Genomic DNA, 25,218 nt, shown 5'->3' on the forward strand with positions numbered 1-25,218 from the left:
CCAACGTCACCATGGATGGATCACCTAATTTAACTGGAAAACACGTTGGACTGCTGAAAGAATCCGGGATAAAGTGAAAAAGGAAAACCCTGAACATAATGTTATTTTCCTTCAATGCATCATTCATCAGGAGTCTCTGTGCAAGTCAGTATTGCAGCTTAATCACGTAATTAATCCAGTTGTAAAGCTTGTTAACTTCATACGAGCACAGGGAACCCAGCATCGTCAGTTTATTGCGTTCCTGGAGGAAACTGATGCGGATCACCAGGACCTGCTTTACCACTCTCGTGTCCGCTGGTTAAGTCTGCGCAAAGTGTTGCAACGAGTGTGGGAGCTGAAAGAGGAGATCAGTGCATTTTTGGAGTTAATGGGGAAATCCGATGAATTTCCTGAGCTGAGGGACAAGAACTGGCTCTGTGACTCTGCTTATTCTGTGGACATTTTTTCACAATTGAATGAACTGAATGTGAAGCTACAGGGAAAAGATCAGCGTGTACATGACATGTACACAAATGTGACAGCCTTTAAATCCAAGCTGACCTTATTCTCTAGCCAAATTTTTAAAAAATCCTTTGCTCATTTCCAAACATTAGCCATGCAGACAGACAGAGGCACCTGGAAATACGAAGAAATACAGCAAATCTCTGGATGACCTGAACAGAGAATTCTGCCGTCGATTCTCTGATTTTGCAAAACTTGAAAAGTCACTTGAGTTTGTGTGCTGTCCCCTGTCTCAAAATCCTGAAACAGCACCGCAGGAGCTGCAGTTAGAACTGATAGATCTTCAGTCTGACTCCATGTTGAAGGAGAAGTTCAACTCTCGTAAGCTGAAAAAGTTTTATGCTTCACTTCACAAAGCCAAGTTTCCAAACCTGCGGAGGATGGCACAGAAGATGCTGGCATTGTTTGGCTCGACCTGTGTGTGTGAGCAGACATTCAGCCTCATGAACATCAGCAAAACGCATCACAGATCTAAGCTGACGGACCAACACTTCAGATCCATCCTGAGAATTGCTACAACAAAACTTACTCCAGACTTTGATGCACTGGCAAAAAAGGGAGACCAACTACAACCACATTGTTCACACTGAAAAGGAATGTGTTTCTCTGCTGTGTTGTGGGGGAAAAAATGCATTTTGGAAAAAGTTTGCACAAAAAAAACAGGTTGTGTGTGTGTGTGTGTGTGTGTGTGTGTGTGTGTGTGTGTGTGTGTGTGTGTGTGTGTGTGTGTGTGTGTGTGTGTGTGTGTGTGTGTGTGTGTGTGTGTGTGTGTGTGTGTGCGAAACTGACTGTGTTGTAGCCAGTGAGAATTACTGATGGATCTGAAAAGGGGAAGAAGTATATGGTTAGGTGGGCGTGTGCCAAAGGATGATAATTATTTTTTGTGAAAGATTTTTTTCTGCTATAAATGCAGTTATTTTTTCAAAAAATCCTTGCATATTTATGCTTTACCACAAAGGCTGTTCACAGTGAAAATGAATGTGAGTTTCCTACTGTGTTGTGTGGGAAAAATAATGTATTTGGAAAATAGTTTGTACAAAAAGGGGGTTGAAAACCAGCAAGCTGACTGTGTTGTAGCCAATGAGTCACTGATGCATCACCATCTCTGAAAAGGGGAAGAAGTACAGTATATGTCAAAGGATAGAGTGTTTATTTATTGTTGTTAATAAATGCAGTTCTTTTTTCAAAAAGCCTGGAATGTTCATGCTTTACTACCTATTAAAGGTAAACCCTTTTATGCAATGACGTTTCCTTGTAATTTGTATTACTTCGCACAAACACCATCCATCTGCTCCTGGTATGGCCCTTCTGTCAAATTTTTGAACCCATTGTGGCCCACAGCTCATAAAGTTTGCCCACCCCTGCCCTATGCCCATGCTCAATTGAAGGACTTTGAGAATATTTTATCCAATAGTCACATAAAGAGGGTCTGGTGTTGACACAAAAGTAAATGCACAATCACACAGGTTCCCGCCAACAGTTTCATAGAGTTCAGCTGGTGGAAATATTCAGAAACACGTATTAAAAAAACTACTGGGGTTAAAGGCGTGAATATTTGAAATGTTTGAATAGGATGGAAATCTATTTAATCTGCATGTAAGACTAAAAAAATACACACTTATATTTATTAACGCACAGCATAATGACAATCAGCTCCTCTAAATCTGAGACCTAGGTCTTGACTCGAAAAAGGGTAGAATGCCTTCTCCGGGTCAGAGATGAGGTCCTGCCCCAAGTGGAGGAGTTTAAGTATCTCTGGTCTTGTTCACAAGTGAGGGAAAGCTGTAATGTAAGATCGATAGGCGGATTGGTGCGGCATCTGCAGTGATGCGGGTGTTGTACCGGTATGTCATGGTGAAAAGAGAGCTGAGCCGGAAGGCAAAGCTCGATTTACCGGTCGATCTACGGTCCTGCTCTCGCCTGTGGTCATGAGCTTTGGGTATTGACCGAAAGAACGAGATCGCAGATACAAGCGGCCGAAACGAGTTTTCTCTGCAGAGTGGCTGGGCTCTCCCTTAGAGATAGGGTGAGAAGCTCGGTCATCCGAAAGAGGCTCGGAGTAGACCCGCTGCTCCTCCACATCGAGAGGAGCCAGTTGAGGTGGCTCGAGCATCTGGTCAGGATGCCTCCTGGACGCCTCCCTGGTGAGGTATTCCGGGCACATCCAACTGGGAGGGGACCTAAAGGTAGACCCAGGACACTTTGGAGGGACTATGTCTCTCACCTGGCCAGGGAACACCTTGGGATTCCCCCGGAGGAGCTGGCCCAAGTTAGCCTGGCAAGCCAGACTAAATAAATGCATTATTTAGTCTGGCCATGCTCCATTGATGGCTCTCGGTTGTGGGGCGGGTTCTACCGTTGTCTTTCAAATGATCTCCGCATTCCACTGGACAATGAATGTGACATACTCTTGTTTCACTCTGTTGCATCATCCCACCCACCAGTCATATAGAGTGCCCTGATTGGCCCACAAAGCGGATAAAGCTCTGTGGTTTGTTCACTAAGCAGATAGAGCACTATGATTGGCCCACCATTATGGACCAATCACAGATCTTTATGTGTTTGAAACCCCTCTAGAGAGCTGTGATTGGCTAGCCAGAGTCCTGGTAGGAGCTGCTGAGGTTCCAATGGAGCATGCCTAGACCAAACTTTGAAAAGCAAGAATTTGGTCTAGTTCGCTAGGCTAGGCCCAAGTGGCTGGGGAGAGGGAAGTCTGGGCCTCTCGACTTAAGCTACTGGCCCCGCGACCCGACTCCGGATAAGCGGATGCAGATGGATGGATGGATGGATGGATGGATGGATGGACAGCATAATGAGGATCTTATTTTTAAGGAAAAGGCTGGTTTGAATTTTAATTTAGCAGCAAAACCTCAAGTTGATTCTGCAAACAGAGAAGTGCTGATTATGTAGAAGTAATGTGTTGGTTTTAAACAGTTCATTCCACACACTGAACAAAATTACTGCAATATTTCTGCTAAAGAATAAAAAGCAAACCTCACTGTTTCCACTAAGTTGGTGTTTAACTTTTCAGCAATGCAAAAAGCCCGATGCTGACATTATTAATCACACAGCTGATTTTCTGTCTCTGATTCATGAGTTATGAGGATCGATATCTCCTGACATCCCAGCCCTGATTTTAACAGTAAATCACATATTGGACTTGGACCTTGCCGTACCTCATTCATACCTGTTATTATCAGCAGAGAGCGGACAAACAATCATAAACCAAACAAAAGCAACCCCAATAATCTAAAACAGTTACCAAAAGTCCCACCTTCAGTTAATACAGTCACTCCTTCACCAGTTACTATTAATATGGCTCTTTTAAATGTTCGTTGTCTGCTGAGCAAAACGTTTTTAATAAATGACCTGATTTTAGATCGTAATCTTCACTGCTTTTAACAGAAACATGGCTGAGTTCAGATGCACCTGTTGTTCTCACAGAGGCTTCTCCGCCAGATTTTAATTTTTATTTTTCAACGAGGAGTAGCAAAAGGGGAGGCGGTACTGCTTTCATTAGTTCATCAATACTTTCTGCCAAACCAGTTTTCTTTGATCATTTTACCACTTTAGAATATACAGCAGCAGTTTTTAGCTCTCCTCAGATTTTATGTGTCACAGTTTATCGGCCTCCTAAGCAGAGTGCCATTTTTATTCAAGAATTTTCAGAGTTTTTAGCAATCCTGCACAACTCCTTTGAAAGGATCATTTTAGCCGGTGATTTTAATCTACATATAGATAATCCTTCTGATCCTTTTTCAAAGGAGTTTTTAAATATTCTGAGTTATATGGATTTTAGTCAACATGTCACACAGCCAACTCACAACAGAGGACACACCCTGGACTTGGTCATCACGTATGGCCTGTCCACCAGTGTGTCCTCTGTTATTGATTTGGCTGTCTCTGATCACTACTGTGTATTTTTTAGCATCACCAGTTTTATCCAGTGGGAACCCTCTGTGAGAACTGTGAGGAAGCGTCATCTCACCCCTGAAGTGGCTGCAGGTTTTCTTGAAGTTTTTAGAAAGATCCCTCCCACTCCGGTAACTGCCTCTTGTGATTTTACTGTCAATGATTTTAACAGAAGACTGAAATCCGCTCTCGATCTGCTCGCTCCACTTAAATCAAAAGTCTATATTCAAAACGTGCTTCACCATGGAGAAATGAAAATCTAAAGAAACTAAAGAGAAATTGCAGGGTTGCAGAGCGGAGATGGAGAAAGAACAAAATAACTATAAATCATTAAATATATACAGAGCTACTTAAATCATATAATAACGCAGTGAGAAATTCAAGAAATGCATACCTTTCCAAACTCATTCTAGACAATAAACACAATCCCAGAATACTTTTTTCCACCATAAACAACATTGTAAACCGTACATCAGATTCACTTCAGAAAACACCCTCATATGCACTCTATGAGGAGTTTGCAGCCCACTTCAGAGGGAAGGTAGACACCATCAGACGGAATATTTTATCCTCCATAAGTAATAAGATCTTAGAATGTGTGTCTATACCAGAGGAAACACTGGACAGCTTTGTCCTGTATATTAATGTCGATGGGTTGAAGCTGAGACTCTTGATAAAATTTTCTCCTCAGTGAGACCCACCACATGTGTTCTGGACCCAATTCCAACTTCGTTCTTTAAACAATTTTATGGATCTTTTAGTGATGAGATTTTAACCCTGATGAACTGCTCCCTTCAGACGGGGGTCTTTCCTGCTGCCTTTAAAAGGGCGGTGGTGAGGCCCCTGTTGAAGAAGAGCAATTTAGATTTTAATGAATTAAACAATTATCGACCGGTATCCAACTTACAATTTTTAAGCAAAATTTTAGAAAAGTTGGTTTTAAATCAACTAAATGATTTTATAAACACTAATAATGTCCTAGAGAAATTTCAGTCTGGTTTTAGGGTGAACCACAGCACCAAGACAGCCCTTCTGAAGATTTTAAATGATTTTAGATTAAATTATGATGAACGGAAGTTGACAGTGTTGGTTCTACTGGATCTAAGTGCTGCCTTCGATACAGTAGACCACACTATTCTTTTAACTCGTTTAAAACAGATCGGCCTCTCTGGTGCTGTACATAGATGGTTCACATCCTACCTCACAGACAGGACTTTCATGGTGAGCTTGGATTCCTGTTCCTCTAGGGTCCATGGGATTACATGTGGTGTGCCCCAGGGTTCAATTTTAGGCCCAGTGCTTTTTAATCTTTATATGCTCCCTCTTGGCGGAGTCATCAGGAGACAGGGGGTTAACTTTCACATTTATGCTGATGATACACAGTTGTACATCTCCGTGTCTCCTGATGACTCTCGGTCAATGGATGCACTTTTTAACTGTATTTTAGACATTCAATCCTGGATGGCAGAGAACTTTCTCCAGCTCAACCAGGACAAAACTGAAGTTTTAGTCATTGGTCCTGAGGCCCAGAGAGAGAAGCTTTTACCGAAATTACAATCTCTGTCTTTTAATCCATCTGAACAAGTGAAGAAACTGGGTGTGATTTTTGACTCTGAGCTGACTTTTATCCCACACATTAAAAATATCACAAAAATAGGTTTTTATCATCTAAAGAACATCGCCAGAGTCCGCCCCATTCTCTCTCGGGCCAATACGCAGATGCTGATGGATGCTTTTATCACCAGTATGATAGACTACCGCACTGCCCTGCTTTCTGGTCTTCCTAAAAAGAGCATCTCAGGCTTACAACTTCTACAAAATTCGGCAGCACGTGTCCTGATGAAGACCAGGAGGCGGGAGCACATTACACCAGTTTTTTTGCATTGGCTCCCCGTATGTTTCAGGATCCATTTTAAGGTTCTTCTAATGGTTTTTAAGTGTCTTAACGGTCTTGGGCCATCTTATCTCTCACAACTGTTTTTACCATGTGAACCCTCACAGCCTCTGCGCTCCTCTGGCAGGCGTCTCCTGGTCATCCCTAAAGTCAGGAAACACACTCACGGCGAGGCGTCCTTCCAGCATTATGGCCCTCGCCTCTGGAACGAGCTGCCAGAGGACCTCAGGGCCGCAGAGAACGTTCATGTTTTTAAGTCCAGGCTCAAGACCCATCCTTTTAGGTTAGCTTTTATCTAAATATTTACTACAGTTTTGTTCCTCGTTTTACATGATTATATTTTATTACTTGCTTTGCATGTTTTATATGATTATATTTTAGCACAGTTTTATTATTTAATATTATTTTACTGTCTATATGATTTTATTTATTACTTATTTTCTAACTTTTGTCATTAATATTAGCTCTTTTATTATATTCTCACTCATTTTAATCCAGTGTTTCCTCTGTAGGGGCCCTCTGCCCCGGGAGCGGTGGTCGACTGCAGCTTCCTGGGCGACGCAACAATTTGTGTGATCAACCTGACTGAAATTTAACAACTCTCAACAGGAACTGAAGTGACAGAAAAGCCGGCCTCACCCTCAGGGTGAAGCAGCAGTACAAAGATCTAAACAGGTAACGAGTGTCACACCGTATCATCCTTTCTGTTAGTCTTGCCTGCAGCAGGGAAAGATGGAGGCAGCAGAAGAATGAAACGTGCTCAAGGGCATCACTGCACAAATCCTGCAGCAGAAAAGCAGCCTCTGTGGAAATATCTAAAGAAATTATCTACAAAGGATTTAGAGAAAATACTGTCATCATCATCATCATCATCATCATCATCATCTTCATCATCAAGGCATCACGTCATATTCAGGGTCTGAATATTGTGTCCACGTTATTAAAGGTTTGTAATGAGTTCAGCTTCACACATGTCCGTGTAACAATTTGTTTTATTGTAGATGACTCTCAAGGTTTTCAATCTCTTTTTTTATGAGAGTCCTGGCTGACGACAACAGCTCAAACACACACATTTACACATGATAGGATTTAGAAATCACAAAATACAAAGCCATTAAACACTAGAAAACAAACAGAACACACTATGAACTCAAGGTTTTGCTGCTGATGTCATGATCAGTAAAGGCAGAGACACAAATATCTAGAATATTTAGATAATATTAAAATTTGTCATTTTCACTTCTTGCTAATTTGTTTAATTTAGATCCTGTTTGGTTTAATGTGACACAGCAAAGTCAGTCAACTTTGAACCTTTAAAAAACTGAAGGAAAAGCTAACGAGAGAGGGACACTGAGCCCTGGTTCCCACCGAGCACAGAACGGAGGCGGTCCGGTTTCCAGACAGACTGCCATTCACACTGACTGTAGTTCTCTGGAAATCTGCTCCCACAAGAGCACCGAATGATTAGAAATGTCATAATTCCACCTTGTTCTGCCATTCCTGTCATCTTTGTTTTTTCCTTTTCCTTCAATGGGAGATACAGCAGGCTAGACGCCTTCAAGGCCTATTGCTGCCCCATCATCGATGGCTAATGGCCCAAGATTTACAACCTCCCATACACGCCAACCTTTCGAAGAAAAGCCAAAAGCGCCCCCTCAACACGTCGATCTTCCAACCCCAACAAAGTACGCAGGCCAAACAGAGTCACACCAACAGTTCCCAGGAAACCAAACAGGGCCCGCCACTGAACTACGTAGGGGCGACAGTGCAGAAGGACATGAGCAATTGTTTCCCACTTCCCGCAAGCACAACAACCATCTGGATGTCGACCCACCAAAAACAAACCTCTCCTAAGGCAGCTATGTCCCAACCTCAGGCGTGTCAAAACCACAGAATCCCTCCTCCCACACACATGGGTCAGCCCACGGGCACCTACATGACGCTGCAGCCCATAATACGTCCGCCCAGACAACCCCGCATCCTAGGAGGCCTGCCACATGTTTAGAGCCACTTGACCAATCTCAGAGCAACACTCCAGTAGACCCAACCTCACCCCCAGGTCCACGTTCTGATGCGGCAACGCATCCTTCACAGCAGCGTCTCCCTCCTTGTTGCCCACCACCCCTACATGAGCAGGTACCCACACAAAGCTCACCTTACACCCCAATACCACCAACCTGTGCAGCTGCATCCGTATCACCGCCAACAGGTCAGGCCTAGACCGGGAACACTGCCCCTTCATCGCCAAAAGAGCGGCTGCGGAATCCGAGCACACTACAGAGTGGGACGGCAACTGTACCTCAATCCACTGCAGGGCCCACCAAACTGCCACCAACTCCGCAGAGAATACAACGCACCTATCCCCTATCCTACGACCACATTGATACCCCAAAGCAGGCACTGCCAGCCCCACTTCCACCCTGCCACTCTCCGGGTCCTTGGAGCCATCAGAGTACAGCTGCAAATACTCCCCCCAGGATTCCCCCACAAATACCTCAAACGCCCCCGCCCCACCGCCGATGCGACCCCACTCAAGAAAGGAACAATCCACCTCAGGAACCGGTAAAAGCCACGGAGATAACTCGGTCCAGACAAGGTGGGAACACGCAGGCCACTCAAGGAATCCAGGCGCCACTGCCCATCTCCTCAGCAGATACGAAAAGCCCCCACGAACCCGCCGGCCTCCACCCTCGAACTCCCAAACACAGCCCAACAAGGCCTCCGCAAGGGAGGACTCACCCATACCCATGGCCCTCAGCAGATATCGTAGCCCCAGCTGAATCCGGCAGAAACACAACGGCATCTCACCTACCTCTACAAGAAGTGCCGACACCGGGGTCGAGCGGAACGCCCCACAACACACCCGCAAGGCTGCCGCCTGCAACACATCCAGGCACTTCAGGGTTGTGGGTGCCACTGATCCATAAACAAAACAACCAAAATCCAAGACCGACCTAATCATGCCCCCGCACACCAGCAACAAGGATTCCCTGTCCGCCCCCCAAGATGTCCCAGCCAGGCAGCACATAACGTTCAACACACATTCGCACCTCCCCACTAAATTACAAACATGCATCCCTCACGTGTGCCTCTCATCAAACCACAGTCATAGATACTTATAAGAAGAAACCCATTCCAGTTCCAGCCCATGCAACAGCAAGCCCCTTCCAGAGACCTTCTTGCGATGACCAAAAACCATAAATTTGGATTTAGCCGAGAACAGCTTAAATCCCCAACCCCTCACCCAGGCCACCACACCATCCAAACCCCTCTGCACCCCACAAAAAACATACGAAAGATTCCGACCTCGCTTCCAGAAAGCTCCGTCGTCAGCAAACAGAGACTTCCCCAGATCCACGCTCAAGATATCAAACAGCCCATTAACCAAGACGTTGAAAAGGACCGGACTGATCACACTACCCTGCGGGGCTTCATTTTCCACCCCCAAAGACAAAGAGAGTGCAGAACCCACCTTAACCTGGATGGTCCTGTCACTGAGGAAACCATTGACCCACCGCGGCATCCGCCCACGCACCCCAGCATTAAACAGAGCCATCATGAGCCCCTCCTTCCACCTCAAATCGTAGGCCTTCTCAATGTCTAAAAACACAGCTAAAACAACCTCCTTATTGGCCCAAGCACTCCGAACGTCCAAATCCAACGGCGCTATAGTGTCCATAGTATTGCGCCCCCTCCGAAAGCCACTCTGACACCGGGTAAAAAATCCTGGATGCTCCAGAAAGTAGACCAATACGTGCCATCACCTTGCAAACAGCGTACGTCAGGGCTATAGGCCTATACGAATCTGGTGTCCCAGGAGGTTTCCCAGGCTTCAGAAAGGGTACAATCACTGAATGCTTCCACTCTGCAGGCAACTGATCAAATTCCCACACTGAGTTGAACAGGAACAAGACCTCCTCAAGAAAGAGGTCACCTGCATGCCGGAGCAGCAGATACCCCAGGCCGTCCCTCCCCGGGCTGGTATCATTCCCAGACCGCACCGCCAGTTTCAGCTCATCCATAGAAAAAAGAGGTTTAAATCACGTGGACCATCCCTATCCCCCCACAAATACCCGGCAAAACCCCGCACCAACCCTTCCCGAAGAGCACAGTCCTCAGCCGAAACATTCGGCGAAGTATGGACCCTCTGGAAATGAGCCACCAAAAGGTCCGCCTTCTCCCGATCTCTGACAGCCACACAGGCCCCTACTTGTTTTTTTTTTCCTTTCTGCCAGTCCTCCTGTTAATCAGCTTCACCCAGTTCACCTGAGCCCTGCCTGATTGTCAACTTGCTTCACCTGTGCGCTGCTCCTTTTAAGCATAGCTCAGGCTTCGTCTCCCTGCCAGATTATTGACAGCCTTGTGCCAGTAGAGACTCCAGTGATATTTTGAACCAAGCCTTTTGACCTTTGACCACGTTTTCTGTCCATGGATTCTCTTGCCCAGCTGTCATCTGGACCCCGACCTTGGCTCTGAACCTTGATTACTGATCCCTGCTCAACCCCATGATAATCATTACTGACATCTGCCTGTTTGTGTATGACCTTGCCTGTACCTCACTCTGACATTGGATTTTTGGATACTTGAACTTCTGTGGACTGTACTAATTGTCTGTGTCGTTTTGAGTAGAGGAGTTGAATCCACAGACCGAAGAGGAGCTCCCATAGCTGGCACCGAGACAGTCCTGCCCCCTCTCCCTGCCATCACAGCAAATGCTGCTTTGTCTCCAGTTTTCCTATCAGCAGAATCTTCTGCGACTCCCTGATTTTCCCAAGTTTTAAATTAAAAAATAAACCTTCTGTAACATTTTACTGCTATGTTCTGGCTGAATTTCCTGGTCTTCAGGTTATACCTATTACAGAATTGTATCATATAGTGGTTAAAAATATACCTGTAAAAATAATGTGACATATCATACACTGTGAACTGATATTGCTGTCATTAATAATCAAACCAAAGCCGGCGAAAATAATGCAACAAAGGTATAAATATTTTTAAATATACCGGATGCACATTGCTGAAACAAGACTCACTTCCTGTCTGGCTTGTGGCATTTCTTTAGCTTCACAACAATCCGCATGTGGCCTCGGGGGGAAACGAAACCATGAAGATAAATTCTGCAGCTCTGCATCCAGATCCACACAGCAGCCGGTGTGAATGCTCTGGACTAAATCAGAGGTCAGCAATTCGTGGCTCTGGGGCCGCATGTGGCTCTCTGTGCTTGTAAAATTATGAATGAATATTTAATTAAAATGTATTTTACTGCATTTATTTTTTTCTCTTTATGTCAATTCTAAATTTAAAGATTGTCATCTTTTAAAATCTAAACAAAAATGATAAAGACCTGAAATGACTTGTGTGTAATCAAATGTCTTTATAGGTGCTTTCTGGGCTGAAGAGGATATGAGATTCTGGACTTTTCCTCAGACAGGCTCATGGATGCTTCACAGCATCGCCACATTGGAGACAGGAATAAGCGCTATTCAGCCAAAGTTTCATAATTAGGGAACATTTTCTAAGTGGCAAGTCTCTCTGAGAGACAGGGTTTGGAAAACTCTTGCTTCAGTGAGAGGAGTCTTCCTGCATGCACTCTGGTTCTTCTGCTGCCTCTGACTGACGTGCTCCAAGCCCCCAATCTCCACATCTTCAGCTTACTGTCCACCTTATGTGTGTGCTGACAGCAAGCTGTGCTGAACACAGTGTCCAGTATAATGCTCAGATGTTCTGATGGGAATCTTTTTGTGATTTATTTAACTACGTCCACGATGTGTGTAACAATTAAAATGTCAGTGCATCTGCAGCCTTGAGGTTTCTCCGTCAAAATAAACGGTCAAATACGGGAAATATCCGGTCAGTGCGAACCCTGTCATTTAACAATTTTGCCTTCTTGTGAAGATTTTTGCAAAGAGAAACAATGAAACATTAACACCAGAGCCATGCTCACTGCGCCATTATCTCCATCACTGTAAATAAGGGAAAAAACAAATCTTACCTTTTCAATATTGTAAAGAAAACACTGGGAGCCACAGCAGCCGCGGCATTGTGGGTGGGCCTACCGGGCCAGAGCAGGTGCCGCTTTTTGACGCGTCATACTTGTCTCATGTTTAAACTGTTCATAATACAAATCCAGGCTCTGTCTTGTAGGACTGCTGTAATTAAACCTTGTACTGAAGGAAAATTTACTGTGGGAAACGGGTAATAATGGCTCTTTGATGGGAAAAAGTTGCCGACCCCTGGACTAAATAATTTTCAGTCTTTGGAGAAGCTGCCCAGACTCCGATCCATTTCAGCTTTAGAAAATGATATTCATTGTTTTTAAAATGTTATAGCAGACCTTGGTGTGTGCAACTGAATGCATCACCTCTGATTCAACAATCAGAAATTTTAATTCAGCATGCTGACAAGACTGATATTTTGCTCCATGTTTGACTCAGGTTTTAAGATAAGATAAGATAAGATAAGATAAGATAAGATAAATAATCCTTTATTAGTCCCACAAGTGAATAGGAAATTTGCATTGTCACAGCAGAAAGTGGACAGTACAGGTAAAAAAGCAGCAAATGTTTAAAAGCAATGGAAAAAATGAATTGAACGATGACTCTTCCTAAAAACACATAATATATTCCAGAATGTTGTTGTGTTTTTAATCTGTTAACTTCATTCTCTGCAGGTTTCTTCTTTGGTAAAATACTTTGTGTCAAGGTTTCCCACATTACCATGAAAATGAATCTTAATTTTCTTGCAGAGCATTAATCAGACTATCTGGCTGCTGGTGCATTGCTGCATCAACGTCTTTTTCTCACGGCCTCTACAGTATAATGACCCCATCTTCTGAGCAGAAAGCCAAAAGAACACAGGGGTGTCCCTCGAGCATAAAAAAATGACTCCTCATAATTATTTCATTAAGTGAGCCTTTGCATCTCCGCCTGTCTGAATCTATAAGGATGAATGATGAGTTCTTACTCTGTTCCAGTTTGATGCCTTGTTTTATTCCAACACAGAAAGCTAAATGCCACAGTTTACTCTACAGAATTTAGTTTATTATTAGTGATTAGATGTTTAGTACTAACAATAAAAATGTGTGATTGGAAGAGTTGTTTTTTCAGCATTATTCAGCCAGTTTGGAAAAATTTGTATAAAACAGACCCGACTGGAAGAGAACCTAAAACCTTTTATATTGATCTTTTTTTTTTTCCATTTTCAAACTAATTCTGGGTAAAAGCTAGACTTAGCCTGATTTCAGCAGCAAGGATGTCCTAGTTGTCTCAGCTGTCATGCATAATTATGAACTAACTTTTAGGGATTTGTTTCTTATTTGACATTATCATAAAACCAATTAAGACAACCTTAATCCTAATTTTGCTGAGATTTTGCTGAGATTTTGAGTGTTTTTATGACTATAGCAATAATGTAATAAAAGCCTTAAGAATAAAATTACTTAAGCATTTTCTGATAATTTGTGTTTGCTTTGCACATGCATTTTCTGCAGAATCCCCAATTTTCCTTTGACTTATTCAATGTTCATTATATTCTGAGTCATTATTGTAGTTTTTACTATACATTACACAAACATTTTCATTGTGTTCCCTGATCCAGTCACAATAAGTCAAAAACTGCTGTGAAAATGACAATAAATAATATATTTAACATCAAACCAGCAAGCTTTATTTTAACAAAGTTTAAGAGAAATTCACCTTCATATCAACAACTGGGCATGAGCAAAGATGAAGATAGCCAAGTCAGACTGTTCCTTTTGTTCCTTTTTACACAATCTGAGGTGATGATTCATCAGAATTCTTACAAACACAATGCAGAGGTTTCTTGCAAGCACAGAAGCAGAGCCAGGTCGGCAGCAGCCTAATTAAAAGTCGTAGTTAAAAATAGGATTCAGAAGAAAATCCAACCAAAACAGGACAATTCCAGTTCCTTCACATCTAGACCAAGAGAAATGTTGTGAAGTTTGTTCAAACAGGAGTTTGGGGGTGTGGGGTATATCAGAGGAGGAAGCTTTTAGAGGTTGTTCAATTGCTGTAAATGGTGTAAATCCAATTTATAGTCAGGGCTTTCTGCTCTCAGCTTTTGCAGGTTGCCAACGGCAAGTAATTCAATCTGCAATCTCTTTCAGTCAAAGTATCAGCGCCAGCGTTACATACGTCTACCATCACACATGATATCAGAGTGCTGCAGCTATTTTTGTCCTCTCTCTGCATGCAGGTCACACACACACACACACACACACACACACACACATAAGAAGCCTATACATTGATCGAGCAAGCGTTTTACTCTCTGCAAAACTGAAATTTGCAGCCTCAGGTTTACTCGCTCCTCTACCTGAACTTTACCAAGGAGAGGAGAGGAGAAACGCCACTGGGGTTTAAAAAAATAACATTCTGTTTCCACTTCTGTCTCAGATGGTAGATTCAGAGTGAGCAGTGAGTAGCCAGGAGCCCACAGAGAAATGTAAAATGGACAGCCGGAGAACTGGGAAAGGTGCCAGCTCTGCCAGTAAAATCACCCCCACAGATACCATCCTACCTTCGGAGGACTGTGATGTCATCTTGAAATCAATCATACATCAGCTCTCGCAGTCAGAGAGCTCCAGTCTTTTACTTAAATCACTTTCAGTTTACCTCTCATTCACTCCCATCTCACAACCAGAGCCAGTGAAACCCTTCTGTCTTCAGAAGAGACAAACGACGATAATTCCAAAATGAAAAATGTATAAAAGATAACAATTCATCACATCCAATGAAGAGAACCTGTTTATGACTTGAACATACAATGCTGCTAGGTCATTGGTCCCCAATGCTTGGCTCAGGACCTGGCTGTGGGTCATCAAATACCAGGTAATGATCTCCATAAATTAAACAAATAAATGAGTCCTAATAGAAGGTCTCCATTCTAACTGATAACTGGTAAAAACTAAAGAATATAGGAAATAAAGTATTTCAATTCAATTCAAAGATACTTTATTAATCCCAGAGGGAAATTAGAGCTGTAGAATTAGATTTGTGATGGTTTTCATGTTTGTGTCATTCAGCCACTGATATTTGGGGTCTTCTGTGTTTTTATTTTGTGGGTCAGACGCTAAATTCTTTGGGAATTCTGGAGGACATAAAAAATATATTTATGACATCTGTGTTTTCAGAAACATTGAAAACACTCATGTTAACAGTTTAACTGGCATTCAGGAAGTTTTGTGGTTAGCCAACAGATTTCCCTGTAAAATCTTTCACTTCATTTGTTTTCAAAAATGGAAACCCAAGCCCCTTAGCTTCTGTGATCAGTTTATCCCCAAACACAATCCGAGCCAATAGAGGATCAGCTTTGGTATCCAAATCTCCAAACTGTCCCTTTAAATGCTCACAAAGAAAAAAAAACTCTAAAACTAAACTTGTGTTAACAAAGTATGAGCGCTAACTAAGCTGGCTTTAATAACCAGCTGGTGAACTGAGTCCCTGAATGATTTCTAAAAAGCCATTTGTCTCACTTTCATCTTTGGCTCAACTTAAAGCCTCCATTTTGAAAATTTTGTAACTGTTTTGTGTTTCAGAACAGCTGCGGGTAATAGAACTAACACTAAAATGTTATCATTTAATAAAACCAAGAGTATTTAAAAAATTTTCACTTGTTGCCAATTGACAAAAAGCAAATGCCAACAAATGATCCTAAAAACTGCAGTAATAATCAATGAAGCCTACAGGAAACTGATTTTGGCACAGTCAGCATTTGCTTTAATAAACATATCAAGTCTGGACACAGAAAACGATTATGAAGAATCCAAATTAAACAGTGATTGACATCTCTGATGAGAGCTAAGATTTCAGCATCTAGTTGATCTCCATGACAACTGCTGGGCAGTTTTAATAAAGATGTTTATAAGAACGTGTTGCAGTGATGGCTGGAGCAAGATCACCAACCACAGGCTGGCATGGTATGTAAACAAGTTCAAATATTCACAATAATGTATCCAAAATGGAAATTAAATGAGAAAAACGCCAAAGGTGTTATACAAACATTGTTCCTTTTATAAGAAAAACGAACCCTCTAGCATGTTTGAACAGTATGCTCATGAATCAGAATGGTTATTAAAGAAACAAAAACCAAAACTGAACAAGAAGACTAAAAGAGGAGATCTGTGCATCAGTGCTGGAAGCAAAGTGAGTCTGCAGCTCATCTCAGTCACCATGGAAACCACCTGAATAATGAATTACTTGGTAGAAATTGATAACAATTTATTTTGCTGGTTTCTGCTTATGTCACCACATTCTGCCTCCATTCATCACCCCCACCCCCTCCGCCTCCCCCTCTAATTAGATGGCTCCTGCTGCTCCTCCTCCCATAGCTCACCTTTCACCTTTACTCCACCTTTGAGAGGCTCAGCTGAACTGATCTCATGACCTGAGCACCACTAACTCAAGCTTCGGGTTTCTATTTTGCTAAATCACCATGAACACGAGAAATTCATAATTACACCATTAGTTTAGTGTGGTGATTCTCGGACTGAGATGGCCACATGCTCTCTGGCCCAATCTGATGGTACTGGCGAAACGTTGAGGCTCACCTGGGCTGAAATGGGAGCTGAGGGCGAAACCGGGGCTGAAAAACACCGACGACACCGCGAGCACCAACATCTTCACAGACGTTGCTGCAAACCGGAGCAAATAGAACAACTGCGGGACTTTGAGGCAGAACACCGGGCGAGACTACTTGTCTTTCCTCCTGTCGGTCCCGTGTGATTTCACAACGCGTCGCTTCATTTCTCCTCCGCTGAGCTCAGATGCTGACGGTCACCGCAGACCCGGGTCGGTTTTCGTTTCCTTGGTTAGTCCCCGCCGCAGGAGGAGGATGAGGAGGACCGAGTCTCGTTTGACAGCAGCTGAACCGGTTTCCTGTTTCTGGGATCAGACACCTGGATGCTGTGGGATCCTGCAGAGCTCTGGACCGAACCGAATCCTCAAGTTCTGCTGAACTAAACAGAGATTTGTTCTAAAACCGCTGGAGCTGTCCAAGGTGCTGACAGCAGGAGCGCCATCTTGCTCCGTAATGCGCCTGAACCGGATTTCTGGAGCATTTTAGCGCTGCGTCTGCGGGGTGGGGGTGGGGGGTGGGGTGTGTGTGTGTGTGGGTGGGTGGGGGTGGGGGGGTGGGGTGGGGGGGGGGCACTGAGCATACTCCTTCAGGTGACAGTTATATACTGAACAGTGCAGCGAGATGCGGAGGAAGAGGCTATTTTTACAAGGGAACACAGATTTAAGTCTTCATCTTCCATCCTGAAGAAGCTGCAGCTTGTTCAGTAGCACACGTGATTTTATTTGTTTTAGATTGGTGGAGGTTTTAGCTCCTGCCTGGGGGAGAAAAGATGGAGATATTTAAAAATATCCCAACAAATCATGAACTACACACACACACACACACAGGATTACAGTCATAGTTGTTCTCTGAACAACTCTGACTGTAATCCTGCTTTTCATACATGTTGGATGAGACCCCCTCCCCCGCTCTGAGCATTCGTCTTCTCCCACCTCTCCTCTCCTCCCTTGTCTCCCTTCATCTCTTCGGATCACACTGACTTCCTGGCATGAGAAGTCCACTTGTCTTTGTGCTTCCTTCTCTAACCACGATCGTTGTTGTTCAATTCTGAACTGAGCGGGGATGAAGATGGTTCTGGTCCAGCGCTAGTCAGATCCTCCATCATTTCTGTTTTGCCATTATGTAAGGCATCATATATTATTTAAGGGCAAACAGGCTCCATGTTTTAGTGCTGCTGAGAATACAAATAGAGCAATGGCCCAGAGACTGTTAGACACATGGATGAAAGAACATGTGTTTTACCAATAATAACAGAGATGTAGATTATAAAAAGTGTTCAAGACAGGTAAAGTTTCAACAGCTTCTCAAAAACTAAAACTTTATGTTTGATGACAAGAAAAAATGACTGACATAAAATGTACCGTTAGTGCTGAAAAAAATGTGAACATCACTAAAACGTTGACTGATTAAAAATGTCCTTATAAACTAACTTCATTTTATATCAATTAAAATCACAGAGATGTGTTTTATTTAAGATATAATTAATACTTATCTTCATTTTAAACATTTCTTTCACTGTGTACAAATAATCCATGGGATTTAAAGTGCACTAGCTTTACACAACCAGTGGAAAAATCCGTATTATGAGCTTCATAAGATGCATTTTGATCCATTTTAATTAAGCCGCTTGGATTCTGATATTGAAAGCTGAAAAATGTCTGCAGACCAAGTTGTGAGGAGGAACAAGGAGACAGCTTTAATCCTCCTATTTTTGGACATTCTGATTCCTCCAGCAGGAATAAAAAATCCTAAATTTGCCACTTTCCCTCAGCCTTTTCTTCACATATTCTGGTCTCAGAAACACAGAGTTACAAGTCTGCTGTTTCCTTGGAAACTAAACGAGGAGCAGAAAACAGATCTCAGCAGAGCAAAATTCTTTAAAAAAACAAGCTGCTTGCATCACCCTAAAAGAAAGGATTTTAAAGAAACAGCTGATAAACCACAGTGAACATGTCACACAAATGCAAATATGAGCAAATATTCAAACTTAAAACAATCAGTTCAGTCGGTTTAGATGTTCTTGTTGGGTTATTTCCACTTACAGCCAGCTCAGGTTGCTGTTTTACATCATGCCTGGACTCAGATGTGAGATGTCTTTTTCTTCTTTTTCCTGAATTTTGGCATTTGATGACCCAACCGCTCGTAGTTATTGCCGATAATGAATTGCAGATTGTTTTAAAAATAACTTATGTGCAAACTACCCCAAAGCAGGAAGGCTTATGCCCCTAAATGTGACCTGGTTTGGGATTGAAGGAGGTTAAGAATGGAAAAGCGTACGCCCTTTCAAAAATTAAAAAACAAATAAGAGAACAGTGTTACATTCTCAGTGGTCAATAGAAAATAAACTCATAATTCAACACAAGCAATGAAAAAAATAAAGACATGAGCTTGTTTGTTCACAGCTGCCTCTCTCACGCAAACAAATCATCCTAAACCCACATGTGTGGGAAGTTTGAATGCTTGTGAGCATCTGTTACCTGAGGATCCTGCAGGCAGCTTTGAAGTCTGTGGGGACGAAGTGGTGAAACCACAGACGTCCAGCTAGAAACTCATCAGGGAGACTGGCTGCTGGGGGACAGAGAGCTTCTCGGTTAATTAAAATGACTTTTTTTATGGCAGTTTTTTTCTTTTTGCCTGAAGAATAAAAAGCAAGATATCGGATATTAGAAAAGAGAGTTGGTTGGTTTGTTCAGTTCCCCGGTTCTTTTGCTCCTGCCGTCTAAAAGCTAAAGGGTTTCCCTCTGACTCAACCAGAAAAGATTCAGTCTAAATCTCATGTGTTTATCAAATATAAACACAACAGAGGACATGTCCTCGACGGCTTTGGGATTGTTTTAAACCAGTTAGCTTTGCTTTTATCACTCCAGCTTCTTCTTATTTATGTTTATCATTTACAGAACATCAGAGTTGATGGTGCAACATCTTGTGATGTTTAAAATGTCAACAGCTGGGAACTTTTTCCTCTTCTCTAACTTAAAGGTGCGCCTACAACCGCCAACTGGACCGTAGTTTTTAACAGAAGAAGAATTTCCGTCCATGTCCATTCTTCCTCATCTGGTCCGCCCTCATGGTCACCGGGAGCTAGAACCCATTTCCCTCCAGCAGTCAACAGGCCAGAGGTGTGAGACGTTCTGGACAGCTCTCTCCATCACAGTCAGGGACACACGGACACAAACATGCAGTTGAAAACTCACTTACACTTAAGGACAATTTAGGGTCTCCAATTAACCTATCGTACATGTCATTGGTCTGTTGTGGGGAGTACCTGGAGATACCCCATGTGTGCATGAGAAAGGCCATGCAAGTTGGAATCAAACCAACGACCTTCTTGTGCAGTAGCTCAGGAGGTAGAGTGGGTTGTCCAGTAATCATAAGGTTGCAGGTTTGATCCCGACTCCCACCAGAGAATGCTGCTGCTGTGTCCATGGGCAAGACACTTAACCCACCGTACCTGCTGGTGGTGGGCAGAGGGACCGGTGGCGCCGGTGTTCAGCAGCCTCCCTTTGTCAGAGCACCCCAGGGCAGCTGTGGCTGCATTGTAGCTCGTCCCCACCAGTGTGTGAATGGGTGAATGACTGTGAATGGGTGAATGATTGTGTTGTGAAGTTCCTTGGGGGGTTATAGAACCCTAAGAAGGCGCTATACAAATACAGGCCATTTACCGTGTGCTCTGAGGCAACAGTGCTACCTTGCAGCTAACAGAAAAATGTGCAAAGCAAATCTCGTTGTAGTGTCTGTATTTTTAAGAGTATTAAAGTTCTGATTCAGAAGACAGAAAACCATGAAGCCAGACTGTCCTGGCGGTCGAGAGTTCTGGACGAGTAGAAATCTGATTCCCTGGATAGATGCTCAGCAGGGATGAAACCCAACAACTCTTACAAGCTCCATCACGCCTGTGAGCTGCTATTCGTCTATAAATGAAGAAAAATGCTGACAGGCATCACAGCTGGTGCTGCATCCACCATCGCTGGTGATCACTGCTGCACAGAAGCATGCTGTAATGTTTAGCTGTCTTAGGATGCTGGGTGTTATAACAGCAGCAGCCACACATCTCTCCGTCCACTAACTTTTCTTTGTGAGTTTGAGTGGAATGAGCAAATTCCTGCATGCCTGAGGTGCTGCTGGCAGGAAGGCAAACCTGTCCTCAGGTGGTAGAGCGGGTTGCCTCATGATCGGAGGGTCGTGGGTTAGATTCCAGCTCCCGCCAGGGGTATCCTGCTGTTGTGTCCTTGGGCAAGACACTTCACCCAACTTGCCTGTGTTAGTGGTGGTCAGAGGGGCCGACGGCGCCAAATGGCAGCCTCGCCTCTGCCAGACCTCCCCAGGGCGGCTGTGGCTACAAGTAGCTTACCATCACTAGCAGTGTGTGAATGTGAGAGTGTGTGAAAGCATCTTTGGGGGTCTTGAAAAGCGCTATATTAGTTCAATGCATTATTATTATTATTATTACAAAACAAAAGGTTTCTGTTGAAACAGCTGTGGGTCTTTGTCTCCTCTTATTTACATTTCATGGACAGAAACCGATGTTGGGAATGTCTTTGTTCTTAAGTTTTCTCCACCAACAAATAGTTTGTGTTCAGGAATTTAAACAATTGTTATCTGTTTTTACTCGTGCAGGGGTCGAATCAGACCCAAAGAGGACAGAAAAGAGAGGTTTGAGACTGAAGATTGAGGGTAACATAAAATCACACATACAGGTCAGATCTAAATGTGTTGATAAAACCTCAGCAGGACACAACAGGTGTATTAACTTTTGTGTTTATGTATTTCAGAGACTTTTTAGCACAGACAAATGTGTCCCTCACTGTCCTACACCTCTTCATTCAGTCCCCACCCCTAAACTCATGTTTTCCCCTAATAAGAACCTCGTTTAATATTTGAAAAGAGGACATAATGAATTGGGACAGCAGCAGCTCAGTATAAGGCGGGTTGTCCAGTAATTGAAAGGTTGCAGGTTTAATCCTGGCTCCAGAATTCTGCTGTTGTGCCTATGGGCAAGACACTTAACCCACTTTGCCTGCTGGTGGTGGTCGGAGGGACCGGTGGCGCCAGTGCTCGGCAGCCTCACCTCTGTCAGTTCGTCCCGGGGCAGCTGTGGCTACATCGTAGCTCATCACCATCAGTGTGTGAATGTGTGTATGAATGGATGAATGATGCACTGTAGTGTAAAGCGCTTTGGAGTCCTCTGACTCTGAAAGGCTCTGTACAAGTGCAAGTCACATATCATATTGTGAATGCAAACCAAACAAATTTTTCTGCATAATTCCACACATCTCATCACAGCTGAAGTTGAACAGTTCCTTTCAACCAGAGCTTCTAATATATGTGGTTTAACCCTAACCCAGATGCATGCATTCAGGTAAGAAAAGGCGTTCCTAAACCTGCAAAGAGACCATCTGAAACATTTATTATCTCTTTAGACCATGTCCGATTCACCAGAACTCTAAAACATTTGACTTTTGGGTCAGTCAGAATCAGAAGGGTTTTATTGCCATACGGCTGAAATGTGGCTAAAGCTGGTTTCTGTTGTTTTTGTATTCGGTGTGATTGGCGGATGTGATTTTTTTTCATTGCAGTTCTGTTTTGACGTTAAACTTTAATCAAGAAGCCAAAGCCCTCAGAAACAGAAGCTGAGTGGTGTTTCTCAACAGTGGCCGAACCATTTTAACTTGTTAATGGAATCTTGCAGCACCAATACAGATCCAGGAACAACTTTAAAAAACTCTCACTAAACTTTTTACTGCATAAAAAAGCAGATAAACTATGGATTCTCAGTATGTTATAAATAACCCAAAGCTCTGTCCTCTGGTGCCTCTCACTGTGTTTTTTTTTTTTTTTTATTTCTAGTCCATGTATATCTCTCTCTGGAGAGAGGGGAGTCTTGTCTGCTGCACTCAGAACCAAGGTTTTAATGGTGATTGGCTCCACCCAGGAAATTGTGACAGTTTCAAGGCCTCTGGTCGCTCAAGACGTTTACTTCTACACCCATACAAAGCTCCGATGGATGAAGAGTCAGCTGGATGGAGGGACTTGAATCATCCGTGAGGGACATTAACAGGTCAGCATGTAACAGTAATGATTTATTGTAAGTTATAAGTTCGTGTTTTCAACCGTTTTAATATTTCTAAACAGTAAACAAGTCCTTTCTTTCCAGAACAACTCAGACCTGAATTTCCTTTATGATCTATGACATGAGCAAGGGTTTGGACATTCATCTTGATACAAATGTTCTAAAACAGCAGAGGAAGGAGTGAGACTGCAGCCTAACTGTGTGACTAACTACAGACATAACGAACATCCTTCTTCTAACCTGCTGCCTGTTAACACTAAAGAGGCTCCTAAATGTGCTGCATGCAGCGACCTCTGGAATTACGTGTCCCGTGAGATCACGACGGTGGCACAGGAGTTAAGTGCTCGCCCCGTAATCGGAAGGTTGCAGGTTCGAGTACTGCTCAGTCACTGTCGTTGTGTCCTTGGGCAAGACACTTAACCCACGTTGCCTGCTGGTGGTGGTCGGAGGGACCGGTGGCGCCAGTGCTCGGCAGCCTCGCCTCTGTCAGTGCGCCCCAGGGCAGCTGTGGCTACATCGTAGCTCATCCCCACCAGTGTGTGAATGTGTGTGTGAATGGGTGAATGACTGATTGTGTTGTAAAGCGCCTTGGGGGGTTCCAGGACTCTAGAAGGCGCTATATCAAATACCATTTACCATTTCACTGCTGACAGACGTTATTAGGATGGAGACCCAAAATATCTGATGGCTGATCACTGCACAAGGTTATTCAGGAGGGACTGATTTGGAGAGGTGCCTGAGATGATTAACATTACCTCAAAGACTTGACAGAAGGTTCATTGAATGTGAGCCAGAAATAGAAACACCTTAAGTCTGCTAATGAGTCATCGTTGATGTGTTCGCCGCACTGAAAAGAAAGGTCTATTTTCTGGAAAGAAGCACTCAGAATCTGAGAAACGTATTAAAAACCAAAGGAGCTTTCATGATTTACAGAGAAAACCATTGTTTAATAGCAGCTGTGCATTAATGATGACTCTTTTCGGACTAACAAGGTGCTTCAGTGTGAGTCAGAAAGACTGTCTCACTATCTGACGACACCTTCCGTGATTCTGCATGAAAACAAACTTAGAACTACAGCAAGTGTATGACTTCCCGCGGTTAGAAAAATCAAACCTCTGCTTTTTGCAGATGATTTGGTTTTGGTGGCTTCATCAGAAGTGCAGTGCAGGGGTTCTGCTGTCCTTGTGTTGTTTTAAACCCCGTCGTTTTTGAAGAGTTTTAACTTTTATAGTTTTAACTCCGAGTTGATGAGCTTTAAAGAGTTAAAGCTCTGAGTGATCCAGAGGGATCGTTTTAAAGGTTAACTTGGCGATGCAATTTTATTGACTCTGGTTTTAAAACACCTTCTGTTCAGTAAAACTTTTAACATAAGTTTTAACCAGGTGTTTTTAATGTTGGTAATTGGTCTTTTAATGTAAATCTTTTTGAGATTTTTTTGGCATAATTTTAATAATGCTTACCACCTGTTTGCGCACTTGTTTTTAAACCTTTTGACAATTAAACCCATTTTTAAATCCACTCTCATGTTTCTTATGCTACCCCCTCCTTCACATTTTAACTGCACATGTCGGGGTTGTAACATTCATGAGTGAGGGAAAGATGGAGCATGCAATTGATAGATGGGTTGGTGTTGCGTCTGCAGTGATGCGGGCATTGTACCAAATCTATCGTGTTGAAGAGAGAGCTGAGCTAGAAGCAAACCTCTAGATCTACCAGTGGGTCTACGTTCCAACTCTCACCTATAGTCACGAGCTTTGGGTAGTGACCGAAAAAGCGAGATCGTGGACACAAGCAGCCAAAATCAGAATCAGAATCAGAATGAATTTTATTGCCAGCGCTCAGATCAGATCAGAGCATGGGAACTTGACTCCATGGTACAACCTGACCAAGGTTACACAGCATTTCACAGCATTTGTCTGCAATCCTTCCATCGTGGGGTTTTTTGCACGCAACTCCAAGGCTGCTTATGGCGTCAGATTCGATAACAGAACTTTGTTTGGGTCAGGCAGAGATAATTTTTCCTCTCTGCCTTAAAGTCTGTATTGATCATTCAAGTAAAATGAGTTAAGGGTATCTGGGCTCTCTCTTAGAGATAGGGTGAGAAGCTCGGTCATCCGGGAGGGGCTTGGAGAGGACCCGCTGCTCCTCCACATCAAGAGGAGCCAGTTGAGGTGGCTCGGGATTCTGGTCAGGATGCCTTCTGGTGAGGTTTTCCGGGCATGTCCAACTGGGAGGAGACCCAAGG

At 43.3% G+C, this 25,218-nt stretch overlaps 1 protein-coding gene across 1 annotated transcript in view; it reads right to left on the minus strand.

Annotated features, from left to right (window-relative positions):
• Positions 1 to 17,107, minus strand: part of aatkb (apoptosis-associated tyrosine kinase b) — a 78,790-nt gene extending 61,683 nt beyond the window's left edge. The window contains exon 1 of the mRNA XM_015962122.3: positions 16,875 to 17,107. Within this exon, the coding sequence (XP_015817608.3) occupies positions 16,875 to 16,944 (70 nt within the window). The 5' untranslated portion in view covers positions 16,945 to 17,107. The remainder of the gene's footprint in view (positions 1 to 16,874) is intronic.
• Positions 17,108 to 25,218: the final 8,111 nt, after the last annotated feature.

This window comes from Nothobranchius furzeri, chromosome 16, assembly GCF_043380555.1.
Source record: "Nothobranchius furzeri strain GRZ-AD chromosome 16, NfurGRZ-RIMD1, whole genome shotgun sequence".
Classification (NCBI taxonomy): domain Eukaryota; kingdom Metazoa; phylum Chordata; class Actinopteri; order Cyprinodontiformes; family Nothobranchiidae; genus Nothobranchius; species Nothobranchius furzeri.